The 21,128-nt window shown below is 29.8% G+C and overlaps 2 protein-coding genes across 2 annotated transcripts in view; one reads left to right on the forward strand and one right to left on the reverse strand.

Moving 5' to 3' along the window:
* LOC119666819 (myosin-G heavy chain-like) overlaps positions 1-21,128 on the reverse strand; it is a 377,427-nt gene that overhangs the window by 101,192 nt on the left and 255,107 nt on the right. The gene's annotated exons all lie outside the window — the stretch shown is intronic.
* LOC119673314 (leucine-rich repeat-containing protein 24-like) lies at positions 11,165-16,012 on the forward strand. The gene is made up of 2 exons (XM_038084577.1): positions 11,165-14,705; positions 15,915-16,012. The coding sequence occupies exons 1-2, from the start codon at positions 12,857-12,859 to the stop codon at positions 16,010-16,012; spliced, it is 1,947 nt and encodes a 648-aa protein (XP_037940505.1). The 5' UTR covers positions 11,165-12,856.

The following is a 21,128-nucleotide window of genomic DNA, read 5'->3' on the forward strand; positions in this document are numbered from 1 at the left end:
TTGTAATTTACCACTGTTCAAAATACCTCTCTATTAAAATAATAATTTATATTAAGAAACATGGTTTCAAGAAAATCAAATTTTATAAATAACATTACATAAATACACTTTAAGAATTAAAATTAAGAAATACTTTTCTTAATTAAGTGCTTTTAATTCAGTCAAGATTTTGACAAATTTGATTTATTTTTTATATGTCCGTAAAGCTGTTCTCGATATTTGACTTAATCACTTTTGTAATTACTGTTCAGGACTTATGCTTTCCTATATTATGAGAAGAGGCACTCAATAGTGGATGAAGTATGTTAATCTTTTTTTCAGATAATTGTAGTTAATAATATTTTATACCACGTACTGCTATTGCATTATATCCCCAAAATATACCCAATATTTACGTATCTAAATATTTTATTTATGACAATACCTTTAGCATTTGTTTACAAAAATATTTTTCCAATAAACAGAAAATAATGGAAATAATTATGTTTTAATAATTCAGACAACAACCAGCAGAAAAAAAAAATAAATACTTTTATGCAATGTTCCACTGATTTGTAGAAGGAATTTCAAAGGACTTATTATTATTGAAATTAGAAAATCAATGAAATCGGTAAATACTATGAAATCGAGTGCGATACACTGGCGGTCACTGCCACTGGATCCATTAAATATTAAAGTAAAACATTTATGCGATAACAATTGTTAATGTTTTGTGTAGTGCGAGATTACTTCGGAATTACATATCAAATGAGGAAATTATTGCACGTAGGCAGTGGCACAGTGGTAGTTACGCAATGGCAGTGGCTCACTGGCTCACTGGCTCACTGGCTCACTGGCTGACTAGCTCACTGGATTGTGGACATGAGTACTGAAAAATAAAACTGAACTAAATACATTATGCGTACATTTTTTGTTATAATTTCATTTGTTTGGCTTTAGTATTGTGTAAAAGTGGGAATTACACAAATAACCGAACGTGGCAAGAGCACAAAGCAACGGGGAACTGCACTAATTCTGTGAGCAATGAATTTTAATGATACAAATTACTACAAATAAAAAAAAAAGAATACACGCATGTGTTGGCATTAACCCATTTCCGCCAAATAACAATACTTAAACCCAAAAAAAAATTCACAAAAATAGAAAAAAAAACTAGAAATGATTTGAAGATATTAGGAGCTGCTATACTGGCCAAAGTAGCAAAATATCATTTATTATAAATGCTCATATATTTGACATGTGCGTGTTACTGACGACAAAATCAGTATAAAAACGCACATAAGGCTTGCTCATTAATAGCAAAAGAACAGAAAAAAAAAGTGTGGAAAAAGGAATTATAAAAATAATAAATGTAAAAAAAATAACACAAAATAAGAAAAACTAAAAACTCCAAAAACATTTTCACATTTTCACGTTTTCACAGCACGAGTGCAACGGACCCAATATACCTCAAATGGAATATTAAGGGTTGGGTAGCTAGTCAACATCAGTAACACCGTCAATACACACCTTAACTCATATCCTACCACAACATATCCATGATTTTGGTCATTCGGTCAGGTGTGCTTTTAGTTGTAGTGGCTTTGGTGGATATGTGGATGGATGGGTGGTTTTTGTGGCTATGTGTGGTTGTCATTATTGTTCGAATATCGAATATAAATGAGTGCTGAAACCTTACATTTTTCGCCCTTCATTTATTATGGACAGACGCGCATACCCTTTTACTTTAACCTTAAAAATGGTAGCTATAAAACTAAAACACTACACAGATACAAACACGCACACATATGCACGCTGGCAAAATGTGAATGGATGAGGCAAGTTAATCAATTTATTAGATTACCTATCAAATTCAATTTGATTTTTTTTGATTCTTCACTTTTTAGTGTTTTTTAGTGTGAAGCAACAGCACAAAATTGGTGGCAATTTTTCTTCCACTATTCTTATGTTTCTTCAAAGGACTTGGTTGGTTAGGAAAATGTACTAGAATAAAATATTGTACATGGCTGAGACAATTTTTCTTAACTTTTTCTGCTGATAACGAAGGTGAACGATTTTTAAAGATTTTAAAATAGTTACAAACTTAAAATAAAAGAAGACAGATACACAATAAAAAATAAACAATAGATTACCAAAAACTTTCATAAAAATAATATTAAAAAAAATATTACTAGATTCAAGAGAAAATTACGTTTTGACAATGGCTAATAACACAACATCATTTAGCAAAATATATAATAAGCCACTATACTAGTATACCTCTCAGTATTAAAGAAAAAAAGTTTTTTAAAAAAATACAAGTTTTTGGCTAATGCAACAAAACTATTCAAATTTATGATATATTCAATTTTAAAAGTAGCTTTTCACCTCTTAGTTATAGTAGTTAGCTTTTAGGTAACTTCATTATTCCTACAACTCATATTGGCTTAAGAGACCCTATGTCTTCCATAAATCCACATGATTTTTTTCTAATGGAAATATATCTAGTGATAGAGTTTGTCATATATCACAAAACTCTATCACGAGAAGCAAAGTGTAGATTCAAGAAATTAAATTTTCGATAATAAGACACACACTTTCATAAAGTTGTTAGATCCATTTCATAAATATTGGTTATAATTCTCGAGACTTATGATATTAAATATATCATCATAATCTAAAAATGCTTATGTAGCGAAAAAAATGTAGCATTTAATTTTAAACACTCATAGTACCAATTCCTGGTGTTTGTAAAAAATTTAAATCAACTGGATAGCAACAGTGCGTCTACATTATGTTCTGTAGAATTTTGTGGCGCTTAATGGCTACGTTGGACACCATTCAGAATATGCTGTGACATTTTGGAGTTACCACAATGTGTGCTATAACGAGAATTTCGTTTCATGGTCGTTTCAAGTTATTCACAACGCGTCATGGCTGTTGCTTAATATACTTTTTACATATTGTTTACGTATTTTCGTTACAAATCATTGACTATCTCATATTTTGCTTAAATAGTATTTTTGCAATTGGTACATACTTCTTCTGTATATCTTATTTCTATTCCGGAAGTTTAGAACTGGGATTATCACTTGGTAACATTTGATTAATTTCCATAAATTTTTACCCTTGGCTTCAAAAAAGAAAATAGCGCTGGTGCTGGTATATTTTCCCAGCATTTACAGATCAAGTACTTCTTTGCTTCAAGTTCGCATGCATCTGTCATGACAATTCATGGAACTTATTTCTAGATTTAGTTAGAAAAGAAATCAAACTGCGTTTAAAGTCCTTCGTTTAAAATCAATCTGGTTTTCCATACAAAATTAGTCTATGAATGCAAATGTTGGTTAACTTGCATCGGTAAACACAACACTTTAACTCTCTTATAGATTCTTGGTCATTTGGCATATCAGAAACAAGGTTGCAAAGGTTGCAGAGTTGTGGATGTCCAATACTGCACATTGTGGGCTATAATTATTTTTTGGCTAGCCAAATTCTATTATGAGCATATACATTGCCGGTTTGATACAATCTAAATCAAACAATAAATGGTGAACTCATAATGACTGCAGGCACAACAAACTCAAAACCGTGGACAATGTACTGGTTTTCTTGTGACTTTGTGTCACTGGGACTGCAGATTAGGAATTGGTGCGATAACTAGTCCCACGTTTTATACCAAACAGCTCTTTCTTTTTGGCCTCGCTGACAACTACTTATGTCTATGATACTATAAAAATGCACTAATACACTAAAAATATATCAGTCCGACCTCAGTAGTAATATAAATATCATTTCTTTACCTTTTTCAAATATTTTTTCCTACTTTCAAGGGAGATAAAAATTTTTGTAATTTACTAAAATAACATTCACTGTAAAAAAGCTTCATTCCCAAAATGAAGCTGTGCAAATATATTTTTTGGTGTTTTAGAAGTATTCTATATTGGTATTCAAGTTCCGTTCAGCACGGTTTGGTGTAGTTCTTTTACTTTTACCCAGTATATGAAAGAGCCTATGAGAGAATACCACAGGAACTTCGGTAGAGTATTATTTTGACTACCCAATATATTTGTGCCATTATTCGACTTATTAAACTAAGCAACTTCTTATCTATAAATTTATATATCTGTATTATGTTAAAAGATTTAAAATAAAAAAGAATTGAAACGTATATAATATGATGGTGTCATTGAGTTTTTGCAATCAACAAAGATAGACCAAATATAACGAAAGACATCCCAGCCAAGAGTTTCGTAACAAATTGATACTTAAAATATTGAAAGAAATCTAGTACTTTCAAATACGATAATAATACCTATATGCGAAACAAGTAGGGAGTGTTTGCGAAAAGAAAAAAAAATCTTATAACGAAAAGAAACTAGAAGGGTTTGAACAGTTATGAAAAAACAACAACAATAATTTTAGTTACTTTATTAAAATTTGACTGAATTTGCTACCATAGTTGCCTAATAATCACTTTAGTTTCAGTAATGATCTAATTAGTTAATACAAGGACGATTTACTTCGACCCACGTTATGCATATTAATTATTTGTTGGTTTTTAGAAAATTAAGGTATGAGTTTCAGTTTGAAATAAAATTTTTTATTAAAATTACAAATATTTAAAGGAAGTTTATTAAAGGAATTTCATAATTGAATATTTTAATTGAAAATGTATGAAATATGTAAGAAAAAATTCTTTATAAAAATTAATTATTGAATATTTGAAATACTTTTTGTTATGGCTGCCTTTTTAGCTGGCAATAATATTCTCCAAAAAATATGAAAAGATATGGACAGTGAAATGTCTTTGAAGGTGCGGCTGCATAACCCGAAATGATTAAGTAAAGTTCGTCTTTTGCCTGCTCTGGGAGTTTCGTTCATCCAAAGTGTGATGTGGCCTGAACAAGAGAGAATTTAAAAATAGCAACCTAATTTGACCCAAATGAAATTTGCTGGTACGAGGTCAGTTATTGCTTTATTCATTGCAAAAAGTTCCTAAAGTTATTGAAGCTACAAAATATGCCAAAAAGAATGTGGCTGTTCGTCCTCATTAGGCAAGAAACTTTTTGCACAACCGAAGAAATGCAAACAGAAATCGAATGGCACGAATTTTAGGGTTGGCAGGATATTTTCAGCCTCGTTAAATATTCCAACCGTAACGTCATGGAGGAAATGAGGAAATGTAAGAAAATAAAATGCTCCCAATTGAGTGTGAGGGAGTTTGTATGCTAAATTGTTTTAGATACGCAATCGTTGTGGAAGTTATTTTATTTTTTCTTATACTTATTTATTTATTTATTTTAAAATGTATTATAAATTGTTTGAATTTTTTTTCTTATTTTGCGTTTCAACTTGACTTCGTCGACCTTTGTTACTTCGAGCGATTTTCGTGAGAGAATATATTTCCAACATTTAAAATAGAAATTTTTTGTCGGTTTTATTTGAATTAAATTAGCAACAAAAGAGTGAAATACTTTCTATTACGTATCGATCTGTGATTTGTTATATTGATAATGAAAAAGTTTATTTGGTGACAATCACCACAAAAAATAATACACGAACTATTCGTCATTTCCGTTCAGGGGTTCAGTGTTCAGTGTTCGGTGCTCAGTGTTCATTGTTCTGCCTCATTTGTTCAATAAAATTATTCACAATTTAGGGAGTGGAAAATAATAATCGTTGGGGTCTGGTTACTTAACATTGATTTTGTTACTGTTCGTAAATTAGTTTCAGTTTTTATTGTTTAATAGTTTTACTATTTTTTCCCTAATAATTTTTTTTTTCTTTTTATTTCCTGATTTCCATACCAAAACTTTTTGGTTTGATTTTTGATAACTTTTTGTGTCCTCCAGTAAATATTTACTTAATTTGTGTTCGATTTCTGTTAATTCTTTTGTGCATGTGAGCTAATTTTGTTTTCCGCTTCTATCTCCCATAGACCAACCCCACTACTTTCATTGCAAACCTTTTTCATTAAAAAAATAAGAGAAAAAAAAACGATTTAATACAGTACATTTGGATTAATTTACGTGAAGTTTTGTGGGAAACGCAGTGTCATTATTGTTTTTTGTAGTTTGTTTTACTGGATTTACATAATTATTTAATTGATTTTAATCTAATGGAATACGTAATCCCTTTAATTGTTTTAATTAACATATTTTCTGGTAAGATTGCAGAAATTCACACATTATAAAGTAATTACCATACGTTTAATATGTTCATTATATTGATTTTATTTTACTCCTTCCATTCCAAATTGAATGTCATTACACTTATTCCCCCATACTTCTTCTTCTCCTACCCCATACTTCATGTTGAAGTTTATTTATTACCTTCGAGCTCAAAGCCAAAAATAAATTCTTCCATTCAAAGGACGATAAATAATTACGCATGCACATACGTTATAAAGAAGCATACCTGAGTTTTCGTCACATGTAAATATTTGAAAACATATTTTCTTTATTATTCAATGTTATGACTTTTATTTTAAAAATAACTACAAAATCGAAAGGTGAGAAATTATCGTTAATTATTACGTCAAATAGCATACCAAGGCTATCTATTTCAATTCCATATATTTAAAAATTACAATGAAGTAAGAATGTATAAAAATCACAAAGCTTTGAGTAAGATATAAGTAAGAATAATTCATATATACTCCAAAATATACTTTGACTTTAAGAAGAGAGCCTATAACGACGGCTCTCGTCTATAGTGTGTGCAATATATGTCTCGCTTGCGTTCACAACTATGGCAAGAACAAGTAAAGAAGAGACTTAATGTCTTGGACCATACTCACAAACGATTAGATTAAGATGGAAGAGCAAATGCTGATATAACTTTCACATCTCCTAAAGTAAGGACTTAGAATATTCCTAATGCCAGGCATATCTGTCGCACACAGCGAATAAAATCCATACCATACTGACAATTCATTATATTAAGATGAGAGAACGCATGCGGGTATATATGTCAGTACTTGCACCACCACGAGAAAGGGTTTAGAATATTTCCGATGCAAGTCATGCTTGTCGTACGAAGTGACTGAAATCCATTCAATACTGACAATCAATTAGATCAAGATGAGTACGCGCCTGCAAATTCAATTGCTCAAATTTCACTTCCAGAGAATATTGCCGAATGAAGGTATATCTGCCAACGAAGATATTAAAATCAAGTTGACATCACTCGAAACAGTTTGGAGTTCAAATTGTAGTGAGTGAGTTTTACTTACGGCAACCGAACAGAATGGTAAAGCTGATACCATGGGGTCAGGACCCATAGCTTTGGGTGATGTGATCCATTGAAATTGCCTACTTTCATAAGAGTATGGTGAAGGAGGCATTGGGTACATTGAGTGTGGTGGCTGTGGTTGAAATCTATGTGGGTAGAATCATTCTATTCATAAATTTTATTCGGTGTTGAATTGCATTTCACAACCTAATGTTGCGTCCTAAAGAATAGGAAAGAATTTAGAAGAGTCATGAGATGATGAATTCAATTGTTAGAGATGGAATTCGTTGGAATTCCAATGGAGGGTTTATTGTCGCATTATACTGAGTACTATTTATTATTATACTGCATTATACAGTTAATGCCTACTACAACAAAGAGTTTGTCGGGTTATAATCTCAATCAAGTAAATTGATCGTACAGCATTTTCGTTTATCGCCAAATATCGTCCAACAATATATTTCTGATGTTATACGAAACAGCTGACACAAAAAACAAAATTTACTTCATTTATAACTTAATTTAATAATAATAAGTAATTTAATAAGTAATTTCATTAATTTTACAATTTTGGTTTAAAAATATTATAAATTTTTGTTGGTTTTATTCATTATGTTGTCGTTAAAAAATTTTATTCAATTTAGTTTTAGGTAATTTTTCAAATTTAATTAACCAAAGTTAATTTAAGTTGGTTAAACTAATTTAACAGAACTTTTCCATGTTTCGTTATTTTAATTAGTTCTCATTTATTTGATATTGTTTATAAGTTTTTTTGTTTTTTATTTTTAGACTGCACTTAATTATCTACAGTTTTTTAAAACAATTTGCCCTACTTGAGAACTTTACTTCATTAATATAATTTTAATGAATATGATTTACTTAGTATTCTTTCATTTTGTTAGTAAAACTTTTTGTAAAAATAACTTCTTTCTATTTTAAAATAAGAAACCTTGTTTTTTTTTTTTGATTTGTAGTTTATAAGCCAATAAATGAGAAAAGGTGCATATTATTTTTGGTGCTGAGTACAGGTAATTTGAAGGATAGTTTAAGATATTCACTATTTTACGAATCATTGGAAAATACTATTTGATAACCATAAGGGAATTTATAACCTTATTATATATTTAGTTATAAATTTTCACGTTTAAATTTTGCTGCAAAAAATTTTATATGTAATATAATAAAACAATTAATTAAAGCTAATTTATTACAATATCATATTGAGGGAGTGTAATAAACATAAAAAATGGAAGATATTTTTTTTTGATAAACGGAAATTTAATTCATGTGAATCGGCATCTAAGCAACAGAAATAGCATCTTTCTTTTGTATTTAATTAAACTTTTTTACACAAAAAAATAATCGGCTTTGTCAAAGTTCATATGTAAAGAACTTTGAGTTTTTTTTTTGTTTTTGTAAAAGAATTTAAGGATACATACGCACAATTAATGTACAGAAACAAATAATCTCTTTAGGTTCATACATCAGAACAAACAAAATATTTTTGATATGAAGCGAAAATGAATTTGTTTTGGCTTTGTTGGATATAAGATACTCTACTTTCAGAATATATGAAAATTAACATAAACAATTTTTATGAACTAACTGTATTTCTATATAATTGTATGTAATTTTATGTAATTGTGAACTAATCAGAGGTATTGCAATGTCCCACATTGGTCAGTTCCTGTCTTGATTTTTTAAGTTAATAGCTCTCTACACAATGTTTTGTTCAAATTTAAGTTCATATATAGACTTCATTACGATTTTTTTATTTTAAACCCAAAAATAGAGATGTTGATAAAGGAAAATAATTTTTGGAGCTTTATATTTGAAATTTTCGTTAGGTTCTTCAGGAATCCGATGAAGTAAATACTACACATTTTAGGAAAATGTAAAAGTTTTCTCGATAAATTAACAAAACTTATCATTAACACTAACCTACTTCCACCTATCTTTAACTCCGTTACAAACTTGTCAGCAAACTTAATATATGTTATATATTACTGAATGAATGTAGGGTATCAAAATTATGCTTTACATTTACAGAAGATTAAAAATATTTAATTAACATATGTGGTTATTTTCGTCAAAGAATAATTTTAAAATGTACCATATCAGCTATATTGTTGCTATGATATTTGTTCTACTCCTTGAGGTTCGAAAATAAAAAAAATACTCATACGCCACCGAAGCAAATATTGAAAACGTCGATTTGAAGTCGTTTGATGCAGAAATTATTCATTACTTTATAATTAATTTTAATAGCATAACGTTTCATAGCACAGACTTCAGTAATGCGAATAACAGATTTAATATTATTATTTTGAATTTAGAATTAAAAAAAAATTTTAAAATATAAATACATACTTATTTTCTAATAAATTCACAGAATTTTATATACATATGAATTTTTTTTTTAATATAAATGTGTTATTATAATTAATCAAATGTAATATTTTAGATATTCTTTGTCATTCAATTAAATTTGTTAAAATAGAAGTACGTTTCTAATTTTACATACATTTTAAATAAATTCATGGAATTTTGTATATACATTTTTTTGTTATACAAATGTTTCATTATATTTTATGTAAAATAATGCTTTGAATGTTTACTGTTATTAGTAAAAATTTTAAATATTAAAATTTTAATATATAAATAATTCGATTAAAGTAATAAATTATACTCAATACTATTAATATTACATTTTCAAGTAGAGAAGACAGTTTAAAAATATGTTGATATAAAAAGTTTATTCAAAAGTTGTAAAAATTAAACTCCTATAACAAACATTTTTCTAGTTTTGTAAATAAAATGCTTAACACTATGTTAAGTTTTGTAAAAAACCAATTTATGAAAACATTTATTTTTAAAAACAAAAAACTTTGTTTTGATTAAAAAGTTGGTTAGTGCTGATTCCAATATTAATCAAAAATTATAAAAACGACTTCAGATCTAACGTAAAAACTATAATTAATTATTTTAGAAATAAATATTTTTGATTATAGAAAAATTATTAGTTTTCTATTATCTTATACAGTTGTAAATATAATATTTTATAACTAAACGAGTTTAACTTTGTTTAAAATGAATTTTTTATAAAATTTTAAATTAAGTGTAATTAAATTTTTATTTTAATAAATATAAAAAAAATTAAAAACTTTCTAGACGAAAGTTAAAATTAAAAATTTTTTTTTATATTTTATTGCATTATTTAATATATTTTAATGTTGTTTGAAAGCCATATGTGTAAAAAAATACAATTTATTTTTTAGATATATTTTTTTTTTTTTTGATTACAAAATAAAATTTGTTTGTATATAGATATGTTATATATCTTTTAACCAAAATTATTTCACAAAAATCATAAATTTACAAAATTTTATTGAGGGAATTATTTTCGTTCTGAACGATAAACCTTAAATTGCTTAACAGCTTTTCATTTCTATACACAAATATTACCCGGAAATGCTTTTTAGAAGTATGTGCTCTTCGCACTTGGGTGAAGTTCCTCGTTTATTCGTCAAGAAACAATGTATATCAAAAAAATGCAAAGGAAAGAAATTGAAATAAATTTACCATAAAAAACCCTTTTCACTAAATTGTTATTTAATGTATAAAATTGATTTTTCTGTATCGTTACGATTTCACATTTAAAAAGAAGAAAGATTCTTTAAAGATCTTACATTTATTTATAAATAAATTTCTTTTTTTCTATTTATTTTTAGACGAAAGTTAACAACTTCAGTCAAGGAACCCACATGCTGAGTACATAAACCAAAGAATCTTATGTGGAAATAGGCAACAAGCTAAAGGAACACCACAATACGAACTTGCAAACAAGGACAATAATAATAATAAGAAGAAAAAGAACAACAACAACAACAACAACAATGAAAATAACAACAAAACAATAACAACAATAACAAAAATAATAAATAAACAAACGAGAAGAGAGGCGCCAAACATAATAACAAAAGCAATCTGTACAATATGAAAAATACTTAAAGCAAAATAACGTCAAGCATCAAATCTATAGACAATATTAACCTAACAGCTCACACACTCAACAAGCCATCAAACCATCAAGGCATCAAACCTGCAAACAGTCAAACCACCAACTAACTTATCCCACCATATACGCGTGTGCTGTGGGTATCTTTTAGTGCTGCATGTGGGAAAGTTAACCACCAGCACAGCCCAGCGGCGTAAAACAACATTTAGACGAGTTGAAAAAATAATAAAATGAAAACATTTTAAAGTCAGGCGAGTGGAAATATAAAATATTTTATAAATAAAGAAAAACATTTGCAAACTGTGACTGATGTTAAGTAATGTATAACAATAACAATAAGAGAACAACAACAACAAGAAAAACAGTAACAACAATAACAGCAAAAGCAAATCAACAATAACGAATCAAGAATAACAGCAATAAAATTGCTACAACTAAGCTACTGCCAAGTGCATAAACAACGAAAGCCAACAACACTCACAACAACAACAATAACAACAACAACAACAAAATAAAAACAATAACAAAAGTTGAGAATAAATAAACTTGTATAAGGCAAGAAACTGTTGTGCGTTAGCTTAGCATCAACTAACGAGATTTACGTGCTAGTACTCTGTACTCCATACACCGCACTCTGTGTTTAATACCCTACAGGCGAAAAAAAAACAATATATATTTAACAAGACAATTTCTTTTTATTTGCGCAACAACAACACATGCTGACGACAACCACAATAATAAAAAATAAGCACAACATCAAGTGAAAAATGTTTTTTTGAAAAAGAAAGACGACAATATATGCAAGAAAAACATTAGTTTCATTTCCATCAAAAGTACAGAGAGACGGGAGTATTATCGCCCCAACGCAACCACTTGCTTATACGAATTCAATACGAATTTAAGCTACAGTTAGAAAAAGCCATCAAATACATACACACACACACACACACACACATGAAAAAAAACCCATACCTCCAGTGTAATTGCTGTAGCAGCATAAACAATTGCCTTGAGAAATTCAGTTTTTTACTGTATAAAATTTGTATACATTTGTTTTTGTGTGTACACTCGTAAACACATACATCAGCAAATAGCAAATATTTTTCAGTACTTAACACTGTGCTGCTTTCACAAGATCAGATCAAACGACAAAGACATGATTGTGCAGTTGCAGTTGGCGTGGACGTCGCTGCCATTGGCAGATAAAATACGTGTTCTGGCGTTTGTATGCGTGTGAAGTTATTTACATTATTTTTTGTATTAGTTGAGTTGTGGTAACACTGGAGACTCCCAGACAAATTAACAACGTGACAGCAAATAAAGTGAAGTAAAAAGCTGCAAGTACACATTTCAACACACGCAACAACAACAATAGCATTAACTAACTAACAACAGCAGCATCAATATTGTGCGCAATTTTTCTATGTTGTCTGTGTTATCAAAAGCGTGTGCTTTAAATCCACAAAGGACATATAAACAGCGAAAATACACAGCTGCAGTGAGACAACTAACAGTGACAGGAACAGCGCAACAACGCATATGTGCTTAAGTACATTAACATTTATATATAGTGTAGTCAACAGTAGACGTTGTACTAGCGAAGTATACGTTGAGGCATAAAACATGAAAATTTCTAGTTGTACACATCACCAACACAAACGACAAGCAGCACAAAAGCAACAGCAACAGCAACAGGAAGAGCAAGAGGAGAAAACGCAACGAAACAGCATACTACAACGAAATCAAAAAGTAGAACATAAGCAAGAAAAACGTTGTAACGCCACTGTCGTGATAATTAAGACAGCGCGAAGCACTCAAACAATAACAACAGCAACACATAGCTTACGTAGTTTTCGTAGTCGTAAGTTAACATACCTGTTGTGTCATATGCTGCTGCTGCTGTTAAGCCTGATTGAGCCAACGCATGGTGACTGGCTAATGGACTGTGGCGACTGTCATTGCAAATGGAATTCAGGGAAAAAAACAGCTGATTGCAAGAATCTAAGTCTCTCCTCAGTGCCAGAGAATCTCAACACTGAAGTGCAAGTGTTGGATCTTTCATTTAATCGCATACCATTTCTAGAGGAGAATGCCTTTATGAATGCGCAACTCCTCAACCTACATAAACTGTACATACGTAACAGTTCGCTACAACAGATCGATCCACGCACATTTACGCAACTCGAAATTCTCATCGAATTGGATGTGTCCAATAATCTCTTGCGCAGTCTACAAGCGAATCTCTTCGCTCGGCTGGTTAAAGTGCGTGCATTAGTATTAAATGGCAATCTACTGGAATCCTTAAGCGATGGCATTTTTCAAAATCTGAAATATTTGCATAAGATTGAACTCAAGGATAATCGTTTGACACGTATTAGCACACAAGTATTTATCAACGTGCCACTGTTATCGCAGATTTATCTCAACGGAAATCGATTGAGCTTTTTGCGCAAAGAAAGTTTTGAATCTGTGAAGCGCTTAACTGCACTCTCATTAGACCAGAATCCTTGGAACTGTACATGTGAACTGCAGATTTTTCGTGACTTTGTTTTAAAACGTAATCTCTACACACCACCAACGGCATGTTATTTTCCCGTGCACTTACGTGGCATGTTGTGGGTGGAGGATCAACCGGAAGCGTTTGCCTGTAAACCCAAAATCATATATCCAGCACGCGGTGCTTCCATCAATACGTCAAAAGAAAATGTTACATTGGTTTGCCGAGTGCATGCTTCACCTAACACACACATATCCTGGGATTATAACAAACAAATGTATCGCTCCAATGCAGTGAACAGTGCACAACAACAACGCGTACACATCCAACTGCTACGCGATGAACAGTCCAAAGAGAAGGAGTTCGGACGTGATGTGTTTATTTCACGTTTAACTATTATTGGAGCCGATAAAAACGATGAGGGTATCTACACATGTTTAGCAGAGAACGCTGGTGGCAAAGATGTAGTGCAAATGAATTTGCTGATACAAAAGCCAGGGTCAAAGGACTTGTTATTGCAGGGAAACTTAGTTATTGTGATTTGCTTAATGGCTTTGGGATTGCTTAGTGTGTCGGTGCTGCTCGCATTGATTACTTGTTGCATTTACAAGCGTTTCAAGCATATTAACTCCGCGCATCGACATCATCATCATCATCATTTGGATGTTGCCGATCAATTAACAACTGGCCTCGAACATACCACCACGACTGTAACGGGCGGCACTGATGTTGTGCTTGGAGTGAGTGTTGATGAGACATCAACGGGCAATTTCAAGCACCATTTGCAAAAAACAAATCTGAATGGTGGCACTGGCGGAATGGACAAATACAGTGAAATGATTAAGCATGGTGTTTCTGTGATGGACAATGGTTTTGTTAATGTTGGTGCTGATGGCGTTGAGCACCATAAACTGCTGCTGAACGATGCGAAAACAGGGCATGCGGAAAAGGCGTATTTGGAGCGAAGTACTAAAGGTGAGTTTTTATGTTATTAAATAAAATTACATTTTTACTTTCTTTTTTTATTGTGTGGATAGATGTTGGTTACTTTTCATTTCATCATTGCTCCATTTCATATGGCAATTGTTCCACATAGTCTTTGTTTTTAATTTTGTTGCTTTTATTATTGTGGTTTGTTTTGCTTATTTTCTGGTTTATAACTTGACCATGTGCCTCACAAGCACCACTCCGACCATTTTCATTCTGGAGTGATAAATATGGTAATTAATTCTCGTTGCAAATGGCGAAATAAAAATGATTTTGTTGCTTTTTTCCACTTGGTTATTTGTAACAAGAGTGACATAAAAAAGGAACACAAGCTTAGTCACAATTTATCACCAGCGTAATTATTTCATTAATCACTGATGCTATGCTGGATCCCCAGAAATTAGCAAGAATATTGAGCTTTGTAGAAATTTCTACTGCTCAACAAATATTTGTGTTTCATTCTTGGAAAACTAGAGATTTACATAGGAATAAATTCTTTTGCTTTTCATTTATACATAAAAGAATGTTTTTAAGTTTAATTGTGCCATATCACTTTTAAGCAAATATCTAGATTTTGTTTAGGACTTTTATACATCAAACTTCGTACTCTATTTGGGTTGTAGCATATTCCGTTTGTATAAAATAATACACTTTAAAAAGTTAAATTTATTGTAATTTTTCTATTCTGAGATAGAAAATTTAGAGAATATTTCATTACATTTTAATAAAATTAATTTATTATGGTATTGAAATATTATCCATATACATATATATCAGTTGACAATAAACTGAATAAAAATTTACTGATGACCCTCTGGTAATTATTATATATTATTGGAGCAAATAAGGAGTATTTATCCTTTCCTAATTAAATAGCTAAATGTATCAGTATCAAATGTGGAATGCTCACCTTTTCTTGAGCAAATGACTAAATGGATGAGAAGCCAAAAATAAAGACAGTTTACTCTTTCTTGAGGAAATGGCTAAATTTATCAGAAGCAAATATGGAGTGCTTATCTCTTCTTATTTTATCTGCAGTGAGGTTCAAGAGATGCATTAATCCTTTTTATACTAACTCAGCCAGATCACTTAAGAAACAGTCTCTTAGATATTTATCCCGCTTTGTTTGTAGTGACGGGCAAAAAAATTAAAAGTTATTATTACATTATATTACCTCTTTATTAAACTCTTACACAGTTCACTTACTAAAGTGGGACAACTTTGAAGAATTGATAGATTCTACTTTCTCTCCATCATGGTTATCGTTGCAAAGTCTGCGTGTTAAAATGCGCTAAATTTGAATAATTTATAAATTCTACTTGTGGAAACTCGCCAAACTTAATTTCTATACAGAACGTTTGTTGAGGGGCTTTAACTATGCACTATTGGTGCAATACCATGGTTGACGTACGCACACAAATTAGAAAGTATGCTTTGTTTTTCTTTTATTTAATCTGAACCATAGCAACCTTACGGTCGAGTCTATTATCACCCTTACTGATCCTGAAGTCTAGTTTGTTGGTTTATTTTAGTGAAGGCAGAGCTTCCACTTCTATCCCAGTAGCACAAAAACAAAATTTGTTGCAACAAATTCGGCTTCTAGATCTACTTTAACTTAACATACTATTATCTATTCTTTAATATAAGTCAAAAATTTTGTTGTTTTGTGCATATGTAAATCACAATATTTTTTCCTGCTTTATAATATATGAGGAAATTTAAGTTCATTCAAATTTATTTATTCAAAAAATTTTCTTGCAAATTTTACATACTCCTGTCTTCTCTGCAGTTTATAAAACATTATTAGAAGTAGCATTTTTTTATTTTGTACTATACAAGTGGTCACACTGTAGTTAAATGAAGATAATGAATGTAATAGAGCGAAATTTCATAACAGTTCAACGGAAGCTATTTCACCTTTTTTTAGATGTATTTCATTTGAATCTAAACTTAATTTGTACTAAAATTACTATGAATACATTAGTCATCCTCACTTAAGGAAACTTCAAATCTTTTCTACATTAAAAATTCTTTCAATTGAAGTCGATTAGTTATGCAAGTTTATTCTCTTAGCATACTTTCACGTACCTATATATACTGTTATCTCATTTAGTTAAACTGAGATTCCAGTCGAAGTGAATAATTGAAAATTAGAATAAATAATCTCGACGAAATGTTGATTACCCACATTTCCAGGCGCCGTAAGATATTACAACTACAAAACATTAGAGGCAATTTCGTACAGATTTTGCAAATTTTGCTATCATAAATTCACATGCATATTTCAGAGATTCGCTCGTACACATTTTATTAGAGCCTGCAAGTTACTTCAAGATACACGATAACAATGAAAATATTCTATGTACTGAATATATGGGAGTGCAAAGTATCTCAACTCCCCCACGTTTTGTTTTTTTCTGTAGATAAATCAAAAATTTAATGAGCTATAAAAATAGCAATTTCAACAACAAAAACGAAAGCCATGGAAAGTGCATATCATATAAACAAAGCTGAAGTACAAGAGATATGGGAGTACCAGTCATATACCAGTCGTACGTAAATAGCGAACCTATGGATTTTTGATTTTACATATAGAAGAATTGTTGAATTATTTTTACTACGTGGTTAATATACGAGTATGCGCTAAGGATTGCTAGGTTTTTCTATTTTATATATGAAAAATGAAAATATACAACCGAAGAGCAAGTAAATAAAAATTATTGTAAAGCCAATTTTTGTGCAAATGTACTCAATAAATTATGCAAAAATATGGCAACGCTGACTTTTTAGCCAGAAACAAAGGCAGGCCGCTGTTCTACATTGTATGAGTGTAAAGCATCGGAGATAAAAATTTTATAAGCCAACAAAATGTTATTGCCAAAATGAAGTCAGCCAAAATTAGGCTTTCATGTTTCGATGTAGCAAATTTTGTTTCGCAGAAATAAAAAATATAAAAGCGAATTCAATGCATGCATTTCGAATGAAATTTACAATGAATTTAAAATGCCTTAAATGAAATTCCTTGCTCTCTACAAGTACTTTGAAGTATCAATTATGGGCTAGCAAAAAGTCAATTATTACTTTGGATTAATGATTGTGTAGTACTGAGTGGCAGGATGTGGCAGCCACATTATGGTTGCTATGCAAATATTTAAGTATATAAATAATTTATTATTTATCAGTCGAAAAGAATTTTGGTAATATAAATGATTGTAGAAAATGGCATAAATTTAATTTTCAATGAGAATTTATTATGTGCTTTTGAAGAGCTCTTAAAATATGAGCATTAAATTTAAAGGAATAAAATAATTTTAATATAAAACTCATTTTATCATAATAAATAGTTATTAAGTCTAATTGAAATATTTAGACAAATAATAAAGTAATTTAAGCTCAATAAATTATTTTCATTTGTTATTTTGTAATAAATATATAGTAAGTTAATGAAAAGTTATTATTTATAAATAATTAAAATACTTTTAATAGAGTAAAACTTATTTAATAGCAAGCAACATTTATTGAGACATATTTAGGAGGGGATTTTTTAAAAAGAGTATAAAAGTCTAAATTTTTATCTATTGTTTTGTTAAGTGGTTTTAAAGTAATGAATAAAAAAGTCATAAGAAGAAAATTAATTAAGAGAAAACTATTATATTTAGCATGAAATAGACCTGCGGTAAAGGGAATTCCTGAGATAAGGCATGCTTGACGTAAGATGCGACTTTACTCCAGCTGCGACTTTACTTAGATAGACCCAGTATCAGATACTGATCAGTAAGATCAAAATATTTGTTATTAAAAAAAAAAATTGAAGAAACAGAAAAAGTTAAAAAATTTGTATATTGGATGCTTAAGAAACAGAAAAAATCGTCTAGTATGTGAAATACACCGTTCATATGACACGTTGCAATACCCACTGATGTTTTAGCAAGAAGATGATGGATATCACTTTAATATAAAAATGATAAACCCATTGAAAGGTGGGTATCAACATCATAGTTTTCAATTCAGAATACAAACGTGAGTCTTACTTCTAAGATACTAATTTTACTGTTTTTAAATCAAGTGAGGAAACTACCAAGAAAATTAGTTCGTGTAATTCAAAATGGAAAGAAATTGTTCAAATGCTGCTTCCTGGACAGACATCAAGTGATCGGCACGACATCACTGCACGGGTATTCAAGCACAAAATTCGATCGCTGATGAATCTAAAATTTAATATAACATTCATTGACTGTTACGCGGTACGAAGTTCGCGGGGTCACCTAGTTTGAAATAGAATAATGTGAGATAATTTAATAATAAAGAATTTACTGGACTTACAACAGGTACCAAAAACTTATAACTAAAAACGATGTTACCCCGCTTTACTACTGATTCCAGTGTGGGTCTTTAACCGCAAGACTATCCTTCATTAAATGTGTATTAATTCTTTATATAAAATAACTGAAAACGATTCATCATATATCAACGATTCAGTGGGTCACTTAACAAATATCTACTTCTTTGATTTCTTAATTATTTTTTGATATTAAAGTATATCTTAATATAATGAAAATTCCTGTGTATATTTTATACGTATTGTAAAATTTGCTTAATCGACAATTAAGAAAACTAATGAACCTGTAACTGAAGCAATAAAATTTTAATGACAAGTAATAATGACACCTATTGAATGACTAGAAATATTATTGGTGATTGAATGTTTTATTATTCATGAATAGATTAATTTTTTGATAATTGAAAGTGTTGAGTGCTTTTATGACAAACAAGAGTTTAAATGAATTTAATATTCAAAAAACAATAATTCTCCTTAATTCTAGAGCTTTTATGAGTTAGGATAATATCAAGAATAAGTAATTAATTCAATTGCAGCAAGTAGAAGTAAAAGGGGACTCTATATTTTAATGGGTTCGCCAGAGCATATAAGAAACAATGTGTATTGATAAGTTAATTTATGTTTCTTTTTGACAGCAATATTCCTGACAATGCAATGTTCCTGACAATATAGGCAATCCAAGCTCTAAACTTATTATACGAATAATTTAATCAACAAATACTTCCAAAGATCAATAGAAGTCCAAAATTGCAGTTTGGACGATCAAAAATTCTGTTAATTAAAAATAAATTCTTTTAGTTTCAAAATATTTTCACCACGTATATCTTCTCTCTTTAAAAACTATTTATTATTTGCTTAGTCACCAAATTAGAAAAATTTCATTTGTACAGCATTTGAATATTATTTTAGTAAGTACAAGTCTATATCCACATTGGATATGCTTTCTTGAAGTAACATTTTAACTAGATTAAACGGAGATCCATTAGCCATCAACACACGTTGTAATATACATTGAGGTTCACAAAAAGCTGCGAACTAAATAATCGAAAATTTTGCGAATGTTGACAGGCTTACCGTAGTTCTATAAAATGTCAAACCATTATAGAGATTTGGTGAACACATATTTTTTCTGTTGAGTTTTTTGTTTTTAAAGAGATATTTACTCTAATTCAGAGCTTGAGTATAGATTGCCTCATTTGTTTCGATATCGTTTTTTTCCAAATTACCACTTGATCTAATGTTAGATTCAGGTATGATATTTGATCACTTCACTTCTGGCATTATTAACTTTTAACACTTTTTGATTTTAATAATCATTGAGTATAATTATACATTTCTAAAAGTAATTGACCAAATCATTAATAGGCACTATTGCAGAGAGTTAGAAATTTAAGATACGTCTACTTCAGAATGCTGGATACGTATATTATCAGCGAACAAAGGTTACAAATTGGTTTTCATTTTTGACATGTATGTACATGTATGTCCGATAATATTTATTCTTTTTACAACACACTGGATAAAATAAAAATCCTTCAGTTTTACGGGTTTGAATTACTTATTATTAGGTTGTTCCCTTTGTAGAGGAATTTTTTACTTGCTATGTGTAAAGTGGCTTTTTTGTGTGTAATTTTACAAATTATAAAACTTAATAAAATTTCATATATTTCCTAAGATTACTGATGATGAGTACTTGTCAACACTCGATACAGCGTTGTACCTATGACCAGCCAAATTTCAATAAATTAATCAAATTTTTGTTGTTGTATCTTCATTACTATCTAATAATTTTCTTTTGTCATAACATATTCGACAAAAAGAAATCAACGTTACTTATTATTAGTTTTTATATATATAAATTAAATTTATATATAAAATTTAGTAAAAAAAAATATTTCAAAAAGTTATGATAAACTGAAGCTCTGGGATACAGTATTTGAGATGATTCGATTGCAATAAATTGACTACAATCTCTCTGCATCATAAAATCTATTGAATTATTTGTCTAGTAATATCTCAAATATCTGAATTTTATATTTTTTTTTCACTAAAAATTTTGTGCCTTTAAAAAA

This window comes from Teleopsis dalmanni, chromosome 1 (genome assembly GCF_002237135.1).
Source record: "Teleopsis dalmanni isolate 2A chromosome 1, ASM223713v2, whole genome shotgun sequence".
NCBI lineage: Eukaryota > Metazoa > Arthropoda > Insecta > Diptera > Diopsidae > Teleopsis > Teleopsis dalmanni.